General features: G+C 40.3%; 1 protein-coding gene across 4 annotated transcripts in view; it reads right to left on the bottom strand.

Annotated features, from left to right (window-relative positions):
* LOC124605578 (WASH complex subunit 5) overlaps nt 1-20,543 on the bottom strand; it is a 194,399-nt gene that overhangs the window by 96,110 nt on the left and 77,746 nt on the right. For all 4 annotated transcript variants that reach the window (XM_047137357.1, XM_047137356.1, XM_047137355.1 and 1 more), the window contains 3 exons: nt 7,740-7,876; nt 7,496-7,613; nt 7,293-7,412 (listed from right to left, as the gene is read on the bottom strand). In XM_047137357.1, the coding sequence (XP_046993313.1) occupies nt 7,293-7,412; nt 7,496-7,613; nt 7,740-7,876 (375 nt within the window). The remainder of the gene's footprint in view (nt 1-7,292; nt 7,413-7,495; nt 7,614-7,739; nt 7,877-20,543) is intronic.

The raw sequence follows: 20,543 nt of genomic DNA, 5'->3' as shown, positions 1-20,543 counted from the left end.
GAGCAACTCTTTCTACAGATTATCTGATTATGTAGATACAAAGGACAGAATGTTATGTTAGCTACATGCCAATGCCAGTAGCAGTGTTTGGTGCAAAGCTATTTGACAAATAGTGATATACTGTAAACAGGACTATGTATTTATAGATTAAGGTATTGTTGCTGCTGCAGCTGTTGTTTTATTCAGTTTGGTCCAGCTCTCCATGTTAGTCCATCATGTGCAAGCATTTTCACCCCTCCATAAACTACTGTAACCTACATCCATTTGAACCTGCTAACTGTATTCAAATCTCCGTCTCCCTCCACAATTTTTACTACACACACTTCCATCCAATACCAAACTGACATTCCTTGATGATGCCACAGAATGTGTCCTATCAAAAAATCCCTTCTTTTAGTCAAGATGTGTCATAAATTTCTTTTCTCCCCAATCCAGTTTAGTATCTCCTCATTAGTTACATGACCTATTCACCTAGTCTTCAGCATTCTTCTATAGCATCACATTTCAAAAGCATCTATTCTCTTCTTGTCTGAATTGCTTATCATCCAGGTTTCACTTCCTTACATAGCTACAATCCAGAACAATACCTTCAGAAAACATTTCCTAACACTTAAAATTGATATTAGGTGTCAACAAATTCCTCTTTTTCAGAAATGCTTTTGTTGGTACGACAGCCTTCATTTTATATCCTCTCTGCTTCGACCATCATCAGTTATTTTTATGGCCAAATAGCAAAACTAATCTACTATTTTTAGTTTCACGTTTTATAATCTAATTCCCTAAGCATCGCCTAAATTAATTTGATTATACTCAATTATCCCTTGTTTTACTTTCGTTGATGTTCATCTTATAACGCCTTTTCAAGATACTATCCACTCTATTTATTTTTTCTTCCAAATCCATTACTGTCTCTGGCAGAATTACAATGTCTTTCACAAAAAGCGAAGTTTTTACTTCTTCTCCCTGGAATCTAATTCCATTTCCAAATTTATTCTTGGTTTCTTTTACTGCTTGCTCATTGTACATACTAAATAACATTGAGGATGGATTATAACACCATCACACTCCATTCTAAACTATGGCTTCCTTGTTATGTCCTTCGACTCTTACAGCTGCAGCCTGGTTTCTGTAAGAGTTGTACATAAACTTTTGCTCCCTGTATTTTATCCCTGCTGCCTTCAAAATATTGAAGAGTCTAGTGAAGTCAACACTGTCAAAAGATTTCTCAAAAATCTACAAATGCTATACACACAGGTTTGCCTTTCTTCAACTTATTTTCTACGATAACTCATAGGGTCAATATTGCCTCACGTGTTCTTAATTTTCTCCAGAACCCAAACTAATCTTCCCTGAGATCAGCTTCTACCAGTTTTTTTTCCATTCTTCTGTAAATATTTTGCAATCAACTGATGGTTCAGTCATATTCACACCTGTCAGCACTTTATTTTGAATTAGAACTATTACATTCTTCCAGAAGTCTGAGTTTTTTTAGCCTGTATCATATATCTTGCACACCAGATGGAATAATTTCGTCAAGCTTTCTTGTAATATGGATCCACAATTCCATACATATTTTAAATCTGACAGAGCAGATATAGCACAAATGCTGTATCGCAACAGTGAAATACAAATGACACCATATTTGCTTTCAGCTGTTACTGTTTTTATTTCACTATGGTTCTCATGCTGAAAAGTCTCAAGAACCAAAAATAAATGCAAGTGGGCAAGCACATCAAAAATGAACAAAGAAATTTCATGTAACAAAAGCCATTTGAAAAGGAACTTAATTGAAAAAATTCAACTACATTAAGAAATAAGTTAAGAGAAGTTGAATGGCCACACAACAGCTATATTTTGAATAAAAGTAACTTTAACAATTTTTTAGTAGCTTTCTCGAAACATTTAATGTAACTTTTCCACTTAGAACCACATGTAATGAAACTATTAATAAACTTAAATGGATAGCTCAGGCTATAAAAATTTCTAGTGCCAGGGAGAGAAAACTCCACAATGGGCTGAAATATAATAAAGACAGTCATTTTACTGAGTATGTACGTCATTATAAAGCTATATTTAAAAAGTTGTGAAGGCATCCAAACAAATGGCAAACAAAGTTAATTGTACAACATAAAAGTAAAACAAAAGCAGTGTGGTCTGTTGTCAAATCTGAGTTAGGTGTTAAGAGTTAATAGTATGGAAACATCTAGGATTAAAGTAGATGATAGCTTTATCGTAAACCCAGCTAAAATATCAGAGTCTTTGAAATGAATTCTTCATAAATGTGACAAAGACAGAGATACTGAGGTAGAACAGTATCAAAGTAAAGTAAATTCCTTTGTACTCCACCAAGAAGCTGGGTATCTTACAGATTTTAAAAAAGTCACAATAAAGGATGTGGAAATTGTTATATCATCATTACAAAATAAAAACTCTGCTGGGTGGGATCGGATACCCACAAAAGTGATTAAAACGGTGTGTTGAAGAAAGGGTAGAGGGGATACATGGGAAACGATTGCCCTGTTTCTATTATTCCAGTCCTGTCAAAAGTGTTAGAGAAAGTTGCTTGAAACTAGATCAAAAACTTTATTGGAAAAAATGATATTATTATAAATAACCAAGCTGGATTCCAACCAGGAAAAAACACTCTGGATGCAGTGAATAACTTTACTGAAAAGATATGCAAATCACTGGATCAGAGGAGTAAAGTTGCAGGTATCTTCTGTGATCTCCCAAAAGCATTTGACTCCGTGCACTACGACTTGCTTATCTACAAATTAGACAAATACGGGATTAAGGACAAAGCTCTAAATAGGCTCACATCATACTTACACAACAGAAAACAAAGGGTAACTATCACTGCAGATGCAGTGAATTATTATTCTGAATGGAGTACATTATCACAAGGCTCCATTTTAGTGCCAGTCCTGTTCCCATTCTATGTAAATGACTTACCCATAAATATAAATTCTGCATCAGTTCTGTTTGCAGACAATACTTCAATTTTAATTGAAGAGGCTGATGCATAAAAAAATTTCGAGCTGCATTGTAAGCACACTGGATACCTTAGACAACTGATTCCAGTTAAATGAGTTGAATTGAACGTTTGACATAGAAAGGATGGCAACTGTCAAAATGTTGACACCCTTTCCATGTCCAATGCTCCTTCCCACACAGTCTTGGCATCCGAGGCAAACATATTTGTTCGGCTGCAGACTCTTTACAGCAATAGACCACCATTCTCACCTCAGCTTTCACTGCATGTAAATACCTCACCAGCCTAGTTAAAAAGCAGATTTCCTGAGCCATCACATCCAACTCTGGTACTGCTGATCCCTTCACAAAACAGATTCAGAGCACACCATTGGTGACTCACTATCCTGGTCTGGAATGTGTTAATTAGTTACTTCAACAGGGCCATGACTTCCTAAAAATCATGCCCTGAAATGATGTCCATCCTGCCTGAAATTTTGCCCACCACACCTAGAATAGCTTTCTGTTGCCCTCCCAATCTCCGCAATATTCTTGTCAGACCCTATGCTCCTTCTGCACCCATCTCCGTACCCTATGGCTCCTACCTTTGTGATGTCCTCGCTGCAAGACTTGCCCTATGGACCCTCCTACCACCACCTATAATAGCCCTGTTAACTGGCAAAACACACACTATGAAAGGGAGAGCCACCTGCAAAACGACATGTCATGTACCAGCTATTATGTAAACACCATTCAGCTTTCTAGATTGGCATGACTACCATCAAATTATCTGTGAGGATGAATGGGCACAGGCAGAGGGTATATACTGGCAACTCACAATATCCTGTTGCAGAGCACGCTCTACAACATGACATTCGTGACCTCAGTGCCTGTTTCACCACATAAACCATCCGGATTCTTCCCCTGACACCAGTTTCTCAGAACTCCGCAGGTGGGAACTAGCACTACAACATGTCCTTTGTTCTCGCCACCCAACTGGCCTTAATTTATGTTAATTTCTTCCGTCTCAGCTTTTCTTCACTGTAACTACTCTTTAATTCACTTTGTTTTAGTTTTCTACATTCTTCATTGTCTTTCCCGTCTAACTTTCACCGCCCCCTCCCACCTCTGTTACGTACATTGCTCTTGAGCTTCTCACTCTTATTAACTCATGCACGATGTTTTAGTAGTAATCTCTGTCTTGCATATTACTCTCTCTTCCACCTTTAAGATCTCAGATTTTCAATTTTGTCTGATGCAGTCCCCAACAATCAGTCTTTTCTTCTCATCCTATACAGTAAGAGTCTCCCCTGATCTGCGGTTCTCATTACTTTCCCAAAATCTACCCCTTTTCCTAGACCTCTCCAGTCCTTTTCCTTCATCCTTCTTCCTTCCCCTTCATCCCTTCTGCCTTAAGAAGGAGCTACTGGCTCCAAAAGCTTGCCAATCACAACAGTCTTTTATGTGTGTGTTCTGCCATGAGTAGATTTTTTATTTATCCAATTAAATACACTAAATATTGCATCTCTCAAGAAAGCTATCCTGAATACTGTATCCAAATAACTAGTTGACAGTTATAACAGCATGAGTGCATTAACATGCATTCAGTACACCATTATCCTGTGGTAAGTAAAGAACCCAGTCTGAAATACCAGCTTTACATAACCACTCTGAATACCAACAACGATATTTAGTTCTTCTTAATTTCCAAATTTCAAAAGACAAATTGAAGAAAGTGATGCATTATACACATCTCTATTAGTATGTCTTTCTTCTATCCATACATGTTTGAATTCTTTAACTCAGTGTTTTTTTTTAATTCTTGCTGAAACAATTTGGTACATGATAGCAACTTGTGGAGGATCATATGAATTCAACTTTAAGCAATTACTACAAAGGGTGTTTCATAATGCTTTTACAAACTTTGGGGACAGGTGCTTTAAAACAAAATAAGGAAAAAAGTCCAGTAAGATGAAAAAGTGTGCCTAGCTCTTACGACATGCATTTTAGATACCATGATTATTGATTTTTTTTCTCATTTTGATACACACTGCCTCGTACCAAAATATGGAAAGCAAAGAACTTACAGTGCAAGAGATGTGTTTCACAGTCTCGAAGATGGACAAATCCTCATGGCTCTTAAGGTACGCATTTTTGACTCCATGTTTACCAGACTTTTTTTTCTTGTTTTGGTGTAAAGAACCTATCCCACAAGATCGTCAAAGTATTTTTGAAATATACTGTATAAACAATAATTTGACAATAAATCACATTAATAATTTTATATATCCTAAGGCTGTGACACACACTACATAGCTGAGCCACAAAATATTATACATATGTTATCTACACTGTATACAAAATTAGACCTCCAATCCATTTTGGAAAATAAGACACGCTGCTATATTTATGTCAGATAATTATATAATAAAAAAATGTTTTCCATTTTCCTTTCATTTCTGATCACAACTGCTACATCACAGCACAAAGTTTCTTCAGTCACCTCATGTCTTACTGTGCACCCCACTCACCTCATTACACATTCATCCCAGAAGCAGGAAAATCAACCAAATGGAAAAGTCTGCAATATCTGCTGACATAAACCTAATTGAGCATGGTAGGGACTAGTTGACATTTGCTGTGTTTTATTCCAGGAATCCTCATCACACATCAAATGGCTTCAGGAAACTGCTGTTGAAGAGTAGAACAGGCTTGACCAGCAACATCTCAACTACATTGTGGGCAGAATGCAAAGGAGGATCCTAGCACATTACAATGCGTAAGGTGGAACAACACAGAACTGAATGTTCTGATAGCAAAGATGTGCAGTTTCAAAGGAAGTGTGTTTATTTTGGTTATTGTTTTGTTTTTATTTTACAGTAAAGTTTTTCTTTTCTTTTCATAAGGTTTATCTTTTCATTCCCTGTTCTCCTTGGATCTAGGTCCATATCCATTTACAGATATGGAGGTATAGCAAGACATTTTTGAGTAGAGTGTATCAATAAATTTACAAACACTACTTAAATACTACAAAAACTCAAACAAGACATAATTCAGGATGGAATAACAGCAGTATGCAATGGATAGCTTGTTTCTCACCACATAGAGGTGGTGTGGTGTCATAGACTGGAACAATGAAAAAGCTTGCAAAAATCATTACACTTTCAGACAATGTTCGTCTTCCAAAATAAAACAATCACTCACACACACACACACACACACACACACACACACACAGTGTAACTGGCTCCAGGGGTAGGGTTCAACTGCAACTGCATCTGACATGACGAGAATTGTGGGTGGTACTGGAGCAACTGAATCACTTCCTCCACCAGGGTTTCAACCAACACTCATCATGCCCGGAAATGAGGAATATCCTCCCCACCACTTCCACACTGGTATTACACCACCCACTGACCCTATGCAATATCCTTGTATATCCCAACTCCACCCCTCGCCCCACGCCCTTTCCTCGCAGCTCATACCTCTGCAATAGAACTGTAGTCAACATGGTGCAAGAAGATCCTTGAAAGCTGAGAGCTTTCAACTTCAAAAAGTTAACAGCTGCAGGTGAAAACTGTAGCCACCTACATAGTTGTGCAAATAATGAGGCACTGCCATAGAGATGTTCACAAAATTGCATTGGGTTATTAGCAGAGGTGGGGCCTTGAAGCTGTTGCAACCAGCCCACTGAATCTGTCAGGGATCAACTCATGCTGACTCAATTACAGATGCAAAACCTGTCCTATACTTACTCCTATTCCCATTACCACCTACTCCAGTCCATCACAGAAATCTCCTACCCCATCAAAGACAAGGCTACCTGTGGCAGCAACAAACTAAGCTGCAATCACTGTGCCACCATATATAAGATGACAATTAACAAATCTTCTGTCTGCATTAGTAGCCACCTCCAAACAGTGGCTAAGAGACATTTGGACCACCCAGTTGCTAAACATGTTGCCCTGCACAATGTGCTTCATTTTAATGACTGCTTCACAACCTGTGTCATCTGGTTTCTTCCAAGCAACCCCAGGTTTTCTGAATTGCACTGGTGATACTTCTCCACACAGCATAGGCAACACAGCATCTTCCCCCACCCCTACACTGCTATCCCTCCCCTTTTTCTATCCCATGTGTCACCATTACCCCCATAACTTAGGAAAGCAAATTGCTGCATGTGATTAGTAGCGGCTTGTCCTCTTCAAATTGTTGTTAAACATTAGGAAACATTTTTTCTAAGAGCAATCTGTACTTAAAAAACTGAGATACAGTTGATAATTTTTTCTTCTATCCTGAATACATCTACATTTAGCTGTTACCTTGAACTTCATCAAGTGCTTGTATGAGACGAGCGATTTTTCTTCCAGAGGCTGCAGCATCGTCATGTTTCAAGGAATCAATTTGTTTGGCCATTGCAGAAAACCACATCTTCAAATTATCTGTTGAAAAATAAATTACCAAAATTCAATTTCTCGAGACTTATTTGGAATGCATAGTGTCAAGAGCTTTAAATTCAAAATACCATTTTTCTCCACTCTAGTGAGTGGCTTAGTTCCAGAAAATACTTCTGATAACTCTTGCATCCTTTCTCTTCCTTCCATTTTGTAGCTATCCCACTTATTGTGTTTCTCTAACAGTAACTGAAAAAGAGATGACTTTTAATAGCATATTAATGTTCATGAAGTTACAAAAGAAGCATAGCAATAACAAGATGAAACAAACTTTTCATTTAGATAGTATAACAAATTAAGTAGAACTCTACATACATGCTTAAAAAGATCCTTTATTTTTAGTTCAAACTCTGCTGTGTTTAAAAGCAGTTCAAACACCTGAAGAGGAGTGTATTTTGCATCATTTATTACTTGATCACGTATCTGTTTACACCGTTTATTTCCATCCCATGCTGAAAAGTAATTAGTGTACACTGTTAGTTGAATGCAGAGAAATAAACAGCACTTTTTTCACAGTATCCAATAAAATACATCATATGTCCACATGCAAAAGCATTTCAAGTCCCAGACAGAGAGAGAGAGATTAATGGGAAAAACCAAACAGTGTGTGTGTGTGTGTGTGTGTGTGTGTGTGTGTGTGTGTGTGTGTGTGTGTGTCTAGGAAATAAACTCCTGATTGCTACTGAAGATTAATTGCCACATCAAGCCTAAATAATAGACAGACTATGGCAATACTCATTATACTGGCTGCCAGATTTGGCTCATTCAGTCAAACTTCACTAGGTAACAGCGAAACTAGTGGCTCAACTTCCCTTTCAAAGCAACATTTATGCCACAGCTGCTGTCCAGGTAGCATCGTAAGAAGCAACAACTACAAAACAGGTGTCTATAGTAGACAGGATTTATGTGGCACCACTGCACTTAATTCATGCAGCTGCTGGCAGAGCTTTGTAACTCAGTTGCTACCAGTCATTGCAGGGGAAAACTGATATGAAAGTAGAGATGTTGGAGGAAGTCGGTACCATAAGCATCTTCGAGTTTGACTGCCTGAGCAGCACACGTGGGCCCCTTACCACTGCCTATAAACTCAACAGAAAATATATGGACCTTAGTGAAAGGAAAGAGCAAATCAGCAAATTGTACATTTAGAATTAAAGAACTGTAGCATTTACCTGAGGAAGTCATTTTTGGTGTTTTTGGAAAATTGGTTTAAGTGCACATGCCACATCAAAAATTTACTACAAAATTTCACTGAAAGCATTATCACTGTTTGAAATCATTCCTTGGGTATTTAGTTTTCAGATGCACCTATTTCTCAAGAATGGGAGCACTAACAACTATAAATTACATTACATGATACATATATTGTTCTTTTTCTTTCCCACAGTTATCATCACAGTTCCCTCTCTCCATTCCCTTAATTGTCATCCTTCCATTACCTCTTCCCTTACAAAAATTTATTAATACGGCACAGAATATCTAACAGGCATGCAGTACATGTGATGGCATATTGTGGGGGGCAGTAATTATTATTATTATTATTATTTTAAATAGAGAAGTTAAAACTAACGCAAAGAGCTAAAAGTGTATAAATTTTGAAAACAAAACTACTGCTACATCTCAGTGTCACCTTCTAGCACTTGTTTGTAAAATTTAAAAGGTCATCCCTTTATGAACAGCTTAGTTAAAAGATTATCATAGCCCAGAAAGCCACAAAATATGTTACAACTGTAACAAATATATACACCTGCTAACTCCACAGATAGCGAAAACATTGGGAAAAAGGTCTGATGACAAAATAAGTTATTCAGAATGTTAAGCAGCATGGAAATTTAACTGTGGTGGGGGACTGGAATCCAATAGTAGGAAAAGGAAGAAAAAGAAAAATAGTAGGAGAACATGGACTGGGGAAAAGCAATGAAATGGGAAGTCACCTAGTAGAATTTTGCACAGATTACATTTAAGTATTGCAACACCGTTTAAGAACAATGAAAAATGGTTGTATGTTGGTTGGTTGGTTGGTTTGGGGGATTAAAGGGACCAGACTGCCATGGTCATCGGTCCCTTTTTCCAAAGACATAGAACACCCACAGAGAACAAAAACGAGGAACAGAAGAGATCACAGACGAGACAGAACAGGAGAGACTGAGACAAAGACAAGACAAAACGAAACGAACGAAAACCACATAGAGATAAACGGTGGTTGGCCGACCATACAAATAAAAAAGGAAAAGCCAACCACTTAGAAACACATTAAAAAATCAGCGTAAAATCATAGGCCAAAGGCCAGAGTCGACACAAAACAAAATTAAAACAGAAACACTCAGATGAAATGATAAAATCCCCCTGCCCGAATAAAACGTAAAACTAAGTCAGCCATAGTGGAGTCGTCTGTTAAAAGGGCAGGGAGCGTATCAGGCAGCGCAAATGTCTGCCTGACCACAGCTAAAAGGGGGCAGGCCAACAGAATGTGGGCCACTGTCAAAGCCGCCCCGCAGCGACATACAGGAGGGTCCTCCCGGCGCAGTAAATAACTGTGTGTCAGCCGGGAGTGGCCAATGCGGAGCCGGCAAAGAACAACCGATGTTGTATGTGTGGAAGACACATGGAAACTTTGGAAAGCTTCAGATAAATCACATAATTGTAAGACTTCACTTTCCAAACAAGATTTTAGACCACAAAACATTCCCAAGGCCAAATGTGGATTTTGAGACTGACGGGAAGTATAAAATGGCAAACCAGGAATAGCTTAAGACGAAATGCAAAACTGTAAAAGCACACGTGACTATGGGAAAGATAGATGCTACTTATGGGAAAATTAAAGAAACGTTTGGCAAAACCAGAATGAACTTCAAGAGTTCAGATGGCAAACCACTACTAGGCAAAAAAAGAGAAGATTAAAAGGTGGAAGGAAAATATGGAAGGGCTATAAAATGGAAAAAAACTTGCAGACACTTTTATGGAAAGGGGAGAGTTGAAACCTTGAACCTATTCTTAATGAAAATATAACAAATTTTCTTGAGACCAAGAAACTTATGTCCATGAATCACCATAGTTTCAGAACGCATCACTTAGGTGAAAATCAGCTAGTCCCTTTCTCACATGATATACTGCTAATTATGGATTAAGGGCAACAGGCAGATTCCATATTTCTGGATTTCTGGAAAGCATTTGGCATGGTGCCCCATTGCAGGCTGTTAACGAAGGTGTGAGCATATGAAATAGGTTCACAGATATGTGAGTGGCTTGAAGACTCCCTAAATGCTATAGAGCCCAGCCTATTGTCCCCAATGGTGAGTGTTCATCAGAGACAAGAGTATCATCAGGAGTGCTCCAGGGAAGTGTGATAGGATGCTATTATTCTATATGTACATAAATGATTTGGCAGACAGGGTGACCAGCAATCTGCAGTTGGTTGCTGATGATGCTGGGGTGTACAGCAAGGTCTTGAAGTTTAGTGATTGTAGGAGGCTACAGATACAAGATAACTTAGACCAAATATATAGTTGGTGTGATGAATAGCAGCTAGCTGTAAATGTAGAAAAAAAGAAGATGATATGGATGATTAGGAAAAATGTTTGGATACAGCATTAGTGGTGTTCTGCCGGACACAGTCATATTGTTCAAATTTTTGCATGTAACATTGCAAAGCAACATGAAATGGAATGAGCATTTGTGGATGGGTAGGGAGGGTGAATGGTCAACTTCGGTTTATTGGGAGAATTTTAGGAAATAGTGGTTCATCTATAAAGGAGACTGCATACAGGAAGCTAGTGCAACCTATTCTTGAGTACTGCTCGAGTGTTTGGGATCCATACCAGGTCACATCGAAGGAAAACATCAAAGCAATTCAGAGGTGGGCTGCTAGATTTGTTACCGGTATGTTCCAACAACATGCAAGTGTTAGAGAGATGCTTCGGGAACTCAAATAGGCATCCCTGGAGGAAATGTGATGTTCTTTTCGAGGAACACTACTGAGCAAGTGAACAGGAAAGGAAATGATGTAATGGTACAAGGCATTCTCTGACAAGCACCTTACGATGGCTGGCGGAGTATCTATGTAGATGTACGTGTAGAGAGGAAGTGGATGAAAGGGGGATAAGGAATGCAGTACTACAGAGAACAGTTTGATGGAGCACTGAAAGTCTAACCCAAAAGGAGGCACATAGGGGAGATGGCATTCTCTCAGAATGATTAAGATTCTTGGGAGAAACAATGATGACAAAACTATTCCCCCCACCAGGCAAGCTATATGAAAAGTTGGAATACCCTCAGGCTTCAAGAAGAATCTAAGAATATCAAAAAAGGCAAGTGGTGACGCATGTTACTGAAACATCAGTCACGGTCATAAAATACTAACACAAATTATCTACACAGGAATGGTATGATTGGTACAATCTAACTTGTGGGAATACCAATTTGTGTTCTGGAGAAATGTAAGAACATACAAAGCAATACTAAACCTACTACACATAAGACAAGATTGGAGAACTGCAGTCCCAAATTTATACGTTTAGAATAGTTTTTGACAATGTTGACAGGAAGAAACTCTGAAATTTTGAACTTAACAGGGGTAAAATATATGAAGCAAAAAGTTATCTGTAACATGAACAAGAGCATACTGGAATTACAAGAGTCAAAGGACATTCAAAGGAAGCAAAAGTTGGCAAGTAAATAACACAGGATTATAGCCTTCTCTAAGTAGCCACATTATTTGTTGTTGCATTTCACATCTAGAAATGTTCAAGTCTGTTGGGAAGTATTCTTCAATTTCACGAGTCAACTGTTCTCTTACTATCTTTTTGTTTGTCTAATTAATTTTGAAGTTCTTTCCTAGTGGCCATGAATGCCTCAAGAGCATTTTTTGATTTGTTACTACTGTATGTGTAGGATATGTTGTAGCTGTATTTTACTTCCTGTTCACAATCTTTATTCCATGAACAACGCTTTTTCAATGTTTGTAATTCGGTTTTGGGCAAGTTTGATTAATTTGTGTTCACTTTATTCCCAATTTTGTGCCTGCATTTTATCAAGTTGGTATGCTACTAGCAGCAGCTGGATTTTACTCATATCAATTTTAGACATTACTGAAATCCTTTTGTTGAATTTTTGGGGCTTTAAATTTAGTTTCACACGGGTTAGGTAGTGATCTGTATCACGATTTGTTCCTCTGGGTACCTGTTTTAATACCTGCTTGTGATACCAGGCACCATTTTGATTGGTCTATTTGTTCAAACACCTGATATCAGACAGGTCAAAATGGAGATACAGTCAAAATTAGTATCAGCAAAAACAAGAGTGAAAGTAAGTAGGCAGATATTCTAATAACCTAAAGTCATCATTACTGTTTAAATCAAACAATGGAAAATCCAGGACGGAATGTAACAATATTACAGAAGGAAAGTTGCTACTCAACATATAGCTTAGATACTGAGTCACGACAGGCACAACAAAAAGATTCACACAATTATAGTTTTCGGCCATTAAGGCCTTTGTCAGCAATAGACACACATACACACACACACACTCATCCAAACGCAACTTGCATACATGCATGCATGTGTGTCTATTGCTGACATAGGCCTTAATGGTCGAAAGCTATAATTGTGTGAATCTTTTTGTTGTGCCTATCGTGACCCAGCATATCCGCTATATGGTGAGTAGCAACTTTCCTTCTGTAATATCATTACTGTTTAAGGTAGGTCAAAATAAGGATACAATACATAGTGGTATTATCAGCAGAATATGTATGCTAACTAAGATTAGGTATGTATTCTTACAATCTAATTGTTTAAGTAACATTTATTTTTAAATATTCAGTAATTCTTTTACAGAATAGAAACAGTGCTTTATTAGAACTGCCTTTAGTTTCATTTTAAATTTAGGATATGTAACAATTTTCAATTCATCTGGTTTTTTGTTGTGTAGTATGAGACCAATGTTATCCCACACCTCGGATAGTATGTTGGTCTGAAATGTATTTGGTGTATATCTGATTTCTTTCCGGTACTTAGTTGTACACGTTCTTGTTCTGTAGTATTTTGACCTTTCTCAGCTGGTAGTCCCTAGTAAGCAAGGAAGTTTCATAAGTGAATAAGAAGGGAATATTCAGAACACAAAGCTCAGTTAAATGAAATCTACAGGACACCACCTCTTGAAGACCACAAATTATTCTTATGGCTCTTTCTTGCATTCCAAACAACATTTATGCTATGAATTGTGTGTCCCCAGAAAATGGTCCCATATCAGAGCAGTGAGAGGGACTTGCATAGTGTGCCTGCATTCTTTTGTTTTAATTGTTGCAGTCTTTAATATTCTTGGACTATAGCACAAAGATGGGAAAAGGGTAACAAATTCACCAGTCGTTTTCCTCCATTTTCTCTCTTTCCCAAAGCACCCATTAAACACACCCCACAGAATTTTCACGTGATTTTACGGAGTTTTGAAGACTATATTTTCTACCATTTTCCATGAGTTATTTATATTTTCTGGATTTGATTTAGTTGCTTGGTTGGTGACAAATGTGCACTAATTACAGTGTACATTTATTTTCACACTTCAAGGAAACTGACATTAATCTTTTCTTTACAGTCTTTATATCAATTTTGGAACTAAGAATGTTCTGTGAAACTGTGAATGGCAACAACAAATGTTGTGTGTCTTTCAAGGATTCTTCTGTCTATTTTATTTTCAAAGAGTCTGTAATTTCCAAAATACATGGAGTTCTCAACTAACAATCTTGTTTCTTACATGGTTAAAACTTTAATTATTTCCTCACAGTGTGTTTTTCCTAATGTGTAGAAATTATAATGTAAAATGTAGCTTAATTTGGCAGTTAAAAGTAACAGAAAACAGAAGCAGGTGCCCTTGGAGTATTTAAACTCGCACATGAGTGAGCAGTAGGCAGTTGAGATCCCTGTTAACTTTGAAGAGACAGGACAGCACAAGTTGTAGACAGGTACAGTTTTAACTGGACAGTTAGTTGGGTGCACAGTTGAGAAGGCAGTAATTTTATAAGTTATGTTCAGTTTCCAACACCTAGAAAATTTTGTGTGAGAAGAGATGTACAGTAAATTCCTGTGCAGTCAACACTTGTATTCATTTGAGAGAGCCTGCAGTGGAATTTTTTTACAGAACAGATATATTTTGGTTGTTACATACGTCAGGCTTAAGCTTAAGTTCTATTCGACTAAGACTATTTTGAGGCTTTGTTTTGTTTTGTTTTGTTTTGTTTTAGGGCACAAAAACAACTAGGGCCACATGTGCCCATATCAGAAAGGTAGAACACGAAGACGAAAAAGGAGTTACAAGTGACTACACTATAAACCCTTCACCATATTGCTACGAAGGGTACAAAGTACGAGGGCGGTTCAGAAAGTAACCTCCGATTGGTCACAGTGCGGGTTGTGGGGGGAGTAGCGACGCCATCTGTGCGTTCACGCACTCAACAGGTCAGTTGGCATCAAGCCGTGGTCGAGTGAACGTCGTACCTGCGCTAGTTTAGTTTTTGTGGCAGTTTGAAATGTGTGCTGCAATAGAAAACCCCGCCAAATGTGAAGTGCGTGCTGTCATAAGGTTTTTTACAGCCAAAGGATATTCTGCAGCAGCTATTCATCGTGAGCTTTGTGCCGTGTATGGACCAAGAGTTATGAGTGAAGGAGTTGTCCGTGAATGGGTACGTTTATTTAAAAGTGGACGAGAAAACGTTCATGATGAAGAGAGGAGTGGTAGACCATCATTGGTGACTGACGAACTCGTTCAGACAGTTGATGCAAAAGTTCGTGAAAATCGACGTTTCTCAATGTCGGAGTTGTCTACTGGTTTTCCACAGATTTCTAAGACTCTCTTGTACGAGATAGTGACAGCAAGATTGGGTTACCGTAAGTTCTGTGCACGATGGGTGCCCAAAATTCTTACCGACCACCACAAAACTCAAAGAATGGCCTCTGTATTAGACTTTCTGTCACGTTATGAGGACGAAGGAGAACCATTGTTAAACAGAATCGTGACCGGTGACGAAACCTGGATTAAGTACGTGAACCCTGAGACAAAAGAACAATCAAAGATGTGGGCACATTCAAATTCGCCTACCAAACCAAGAAAAGCCTCGCAAGATTTTTCTGCCAGAAAACTGATGGCAACGGTGTTTCGGGATGCCAAAGGGGTGTTGTTGGTTGAATTCATGGAACATGGTACGACCATTAATCAAGACGTGTACTGTGAAACAATAAAAAAGTTACGACGGGCTATACAGAACAAACGCCGTGGTATGCTGACTTCCGGTATCGTTTTTTTGCACGATAACGCCCGTCCTCACTCTGCTCGCAGAACAACGGCCCTTCTTGAGTCCTTCAAGTGGGACGTTATCAACCATCCACCTTACAGCCCAGACCTGGCGGCAAGTGATTATCACCTCTTCATGCATTTGAAGAAATGGCTCGGGTCACAGCGGTTTGATGACGACGAAGAGCTCAAAGATGCGGTCACAGGCTGGCTCCAGGCACAAGCGGGTGATTTTTATGCAGAAGGAATTTCAAAGCTTGTGAAGAGATACGATAAGTGCCTCAATCGCTATGGAGACTATGTAGAAAAATAGTGCAAAGATGTAGTTGTAAGATGTATATATTAAAATATTTTTATTTAACTTGGTGTATTTTTTTAAATCAACCGGAGGTTACTTTCTGAACGGCCCTCGTAAAACGCGGTTGACAGCCCGTGCGTTGTTCACTAAAATGGCCGATAACTCAGACGGCAATCATAAATAAGAATGTAAGTGGTTAAAAAAAGAGCATTCCATCAGGAAATAATGAATCATCACAGGCCGAGAACAATGAGAACAAAGTGGTGGGGGGATCAGCACTTAACAAATGGCGATTGTTAAAAAGCCACTGGGGGAGGTTTAATTCCCCAGAGTTTGTTCCCATGAAGGTAAGGCAAGTGGTGATGCCAAAGGGACACCACATGCTGACAGTAACACAGAGATCACTGGAGGGAATGGAAGAACTAGTGGGTCAAAGTACGAGGACTGCAGCCTTGGCAGCAGTGCCAGCAGCCTCGTTTGCCGTCATAACGACGTGATTAGTGACCCTCATAAACATCACAGTGGCTCCATCATGAATGAGCAAGTGAAAGCTTTCCTGGACCCATTGCACTAAGGGATGGATGGTGTACAGCACACAGAGGCTCTGAAGGGCACTGAGAGAGTCTGAGCAGATGGCACATTTGGCGAGCCTGTGTCGCCAAATGTACTACATAGCCTGATACAGGGTGAAGAGCTCCACTGTAAATACTGAGCAGTGTTCCGGAAGCTGATACCAAAAACCGTCGGTGCCAATGACGAAGGTACAAAGATACTATCGTGAAGTTCGATGTGAAGGTCGAGAAACTTAATGGCAACAGAGCAAGTCTGGAGTAGTGTCTTTAGGAAGTGAATTAAATCCAAGGTTAACACGGGCCGCCACACGAAGTCAAGGTGGTGAAGGGTTCACACTCATTGGGAAAGTGGCAGGTAGTGTGAAGTGAAGATGCCAGAGCAACGGCCAAAAGAGAACTCCAGGAGGTAACAGAGAAGAGGGACGTGCCCCATACTGGCGATCAAAGGAGTCATAGAAAAAGGAGGCATAGGATGGGTGGCCAGGCATGGCAGACAAATGGCAGGTGTATCTGCTGAGGAGAAACTCACGGCGATATGACAGCAGTAGTTTGGTATAAAAGACACCAGTGGCCAAATAGATCCCACAATGGTGGATTATACTGAGAAGGTGCAACAAGCGACTGGTACAATCAAAGGAGGGTGGTCCGATCCACTCCCCAGGAAGTACCGTTGAGGACACGTAGGACACTGAGGGATCACATACAAAGGGATGCCAGGTAAGACGTGGAAGGACCAAGAAGTTTCCCATCGAGCATGAGCCACAGGAATTGCATAGTTTCAATGAACGGAAGAGTAACGTGCACAAGATGTAAAGACAGTGGAAGAAACCAATTGTGCCACCAGAAGTTCATACAAACAGTTTTGTCAGTGGAAAGGCGAAAGCCACTGTCAATGCTCCATGAGTAAAGACAGTTGAGACAATGCTGAAGATGCTGCTCAAGGAGACAAACCTGTAGAGAACTGCAATAGACGGCACAATCATCAACAAAAAGGGAGCCGGAAATGCCCGGTGGGAGACAGGCCATAGTAGGGTTACTGGCGATAGCATAGATGATGACACTCAGGATGGATAAAGGTGTCTGACAAGGTAGAACCTGCACATATCTTGCAAACTTGGTCTTTTGTAAATTTCTGAAGGAAATGGGGCTTGCAGCCTCGGAAGCCCCAAGCGTAGTGAGTACAGAGGATACCTGTCTGCTGTCAGCTGTCATAGGCTTTCTCCAAACCAAAAAACATGGATAAAGTCCAGTATTTTTGCAAAAATCATTCACGACATGGGTTGACAAAGTGACAAGACAGTCAACTACAGATCAGCAGGCTCAAAAGTACAAGACTCGATCCACCATACCAGCCGGGCATGAATCGTACATTCCATCACCCTGCAAACACAGCTAGTGAGAGAAATGGGGCGGTTGTAAGAAGGAAGGTGCTCATCCCTACCGGGCTTGGGGATGGGTATGAGAGTGGCTAGGAAACATGCCCTATGCACAGATGCGATTGTATGTATGAAGACGAAAGTGCTTGCCCACTAGAGAGATGTTCCTGCAACATCTGAATGTGAACATCGTCCAGCCCTGGGACAGAGAATCAGTATGAAGTGAGAACATGAGCTAGTTCTCTCACAGTAAAGGCGACATTGTAGCACTCGCCATTCTGAGAAGAGAAGGGTATCCCTCGAGCCTCCTCTACTTGTTTCCTATGAAGGAAAGCAGGGTGATAGTGGGTGGAGGACAAAATCTCCACAAAATAGCACCCCGAGGTGTTGGAGATAGCAATATGGTTCACTATGACATCATCTGCTACATTCAGGCTAGGAATTGAGGAATGGACCTTGGACCCAGAGAGCTGTCGGAGATTAGCCCTCACAATGGAAGAGGGAATGGAACTGTTATCACACAGAATGCAAAGACACTGTGTGCTCAATAGTTTATAACGAATGAAGTTTGCCATCATAGGACGATGGCTAAAAATGTGGAGAGCAAGTGTTTGTGCATGAATTGCATTGCGGCACACCTCAGTCTACCAAGGGACTGGGACGGTGCGTTTAAGTTGAAGTGCGAGGAATGGAACATTCTGCAGTGATAAGGATAATGTTTGTAAGGTATTCTACCGGGTCATTACAACTGGGGATATGTTGTTCATCGAAGGTCATCAGGGAGGAGTAAAACCTCCTGTCAACCTTAAAAAGCTGCCATTTTGGTGTGCACATTAGGTGGGGTAAGCGTCAGCAAATGGATAGAACATGGAAAATTGTCATTCAAGTATGTGTCAGAGAGAACAGACCACTCAAGATGATGGGCAAACTGGGCACTGCAGAAGGAGAGGTCCAAATGGTAATAGGTGTGCATGGAGTCTGAAAGGAACATGGGTGCTCCTCTGTTAAGACAAATGAGGTTAAGTTAATTCAGAAGGTCAGCCAAGAGTGTAACTCTCTGACAGGTTCAGGGAGAACCCCATAGGGGAAGTGCAAAGTTACTGAGCAGCAGAAAGGGGTGAGGGAGTTGCCCAATAAGCTGGGGGAAACCTGCCCTGGTGGCACCAAATGACAGAGGGATGTAAATGGTACAAAGGGAAAAGGTTAAGAGAGGAACGAAAATGGAGACTGCCACAGCTTGAAGCCGGGTAGTCATGCTGCTCATCCAGGATGAGCAGCATGACTACCCCATGACTCCATCCTTGGGGGGGAAGGTCAAAGTGGACCAGAAAGATATGTAAGAGGTCAAAGCAGGCATGAGGACGCAATTTTGTTTTCAGAGGACAAGTGGACACTGCGATTCCAAGGGCAGCCATAATTCCCCTTTGTTGGATCTAAGGCCACGAACGTTCCATTGGAGAAGAGTCATGATGAGAAAAACGGAAGAGGGAAAAAAATGAAGGGGTGTCACCTCGGTGGCTGCCAAGTGCCAGCCTTCGAAGACTCACTGCTACAGGGTGCAGAGGCTGGAGGATCCTGCCCCATGAGACCTACAGAGGTGTCGGCATTCTCCCTCTGTCAGTCTGCATAGCCCAGGGCAGAAAAACGGTTGGCGGTGCACACCAGCAATATAGAGGTTGGCCAGGTGACAGTATCACAAGGCGACTCTGTTGAAGAGAATCTCCGAGTCAGCGAAGGAGAAGACCATTTGCCTCTGATTTCTTGGAGCCCTTACATGTGGCAGATGATGAATCAGATGTTCGTTGGCGGGAGGGACGTAAAAAATCTTCGCGAGAGTATTCCTTCTGTCCTTCCTGGCCTGCCAGTTGTATAGCAGGTGAATTCGCCCCATGAGGTGAATGTTCGGTGGCTCACTGCGAAGCTGGAGGAGGGGGAGACAGTGATGCTACCGTGACACTGGGCGATTTTACAACCGTGTTGCTGAATTTGAGGTAACATGTCTACATATCCCTGTCCTTTGTTGAGCAAGATGCAGCAAGAACAGTACTGTAAATGCCAGATGGTAAAACACAGGCTTTCCAACTAGCCAACAACTTGCGAGCGACGAGGTAAGGCACTTTTTCCTTCACCCGGATCTTCTGGGTGGCCTGCTCATTGAAATACAAGGGACAATCTCAGGAGGAGGCTGAATGGTCACCATTGCAATTGATACAGGGGGGAGAAGGAGGTGGACAACCGCCCTCACGAACATCCCTACCTCATGTTACACATTTGGCTGGATGTTGACAGGACATTCGAGTGTCATCATAACGACGACACTGGTAGCAGCATATCGGGTTAAGAATGTGCAGTTGGATTGTGACAACTTCATAACCTCCTTTGAATCTTGATGGAAACACTGATCTATCAACCATGAGAAAAAGAGTGTGTGTGGTCACTAACGCTGCATCTACCTTTTTCCTCACCTTTTTCCTCATGTGATGGACTGCAGTGACACCCTGATCCGAGAAGTACGTTTGGATTTCTGCCTACCATCGAGCAGCCTAGTATAAATAACACCACACAAAGAATTCAGTTTTCGATGGGCCTC

Source organism: Schistocerca americana, chromosome 3 (genome assembly GCF_021461395.2).
Source record: "Schistocerca americana isolate TAMUIC-IGC-003095 chromosome 3, iqSchAmer2.1, whole genome shotgun sequence".
In the NCBI taxonomy this organism is placed as follows: domain Eukaryota; kingdom Metazoa; phylum Arthropoda; class Insecta; order Orthoptera; family Acrididae; genus Schistocerca; species Schistocerca americana.
The sequence above is the reverse complement of the archived record's forward strand: the minus strand, read 5'-3'. Positions and strand labels throughout refer to the sequence as shown.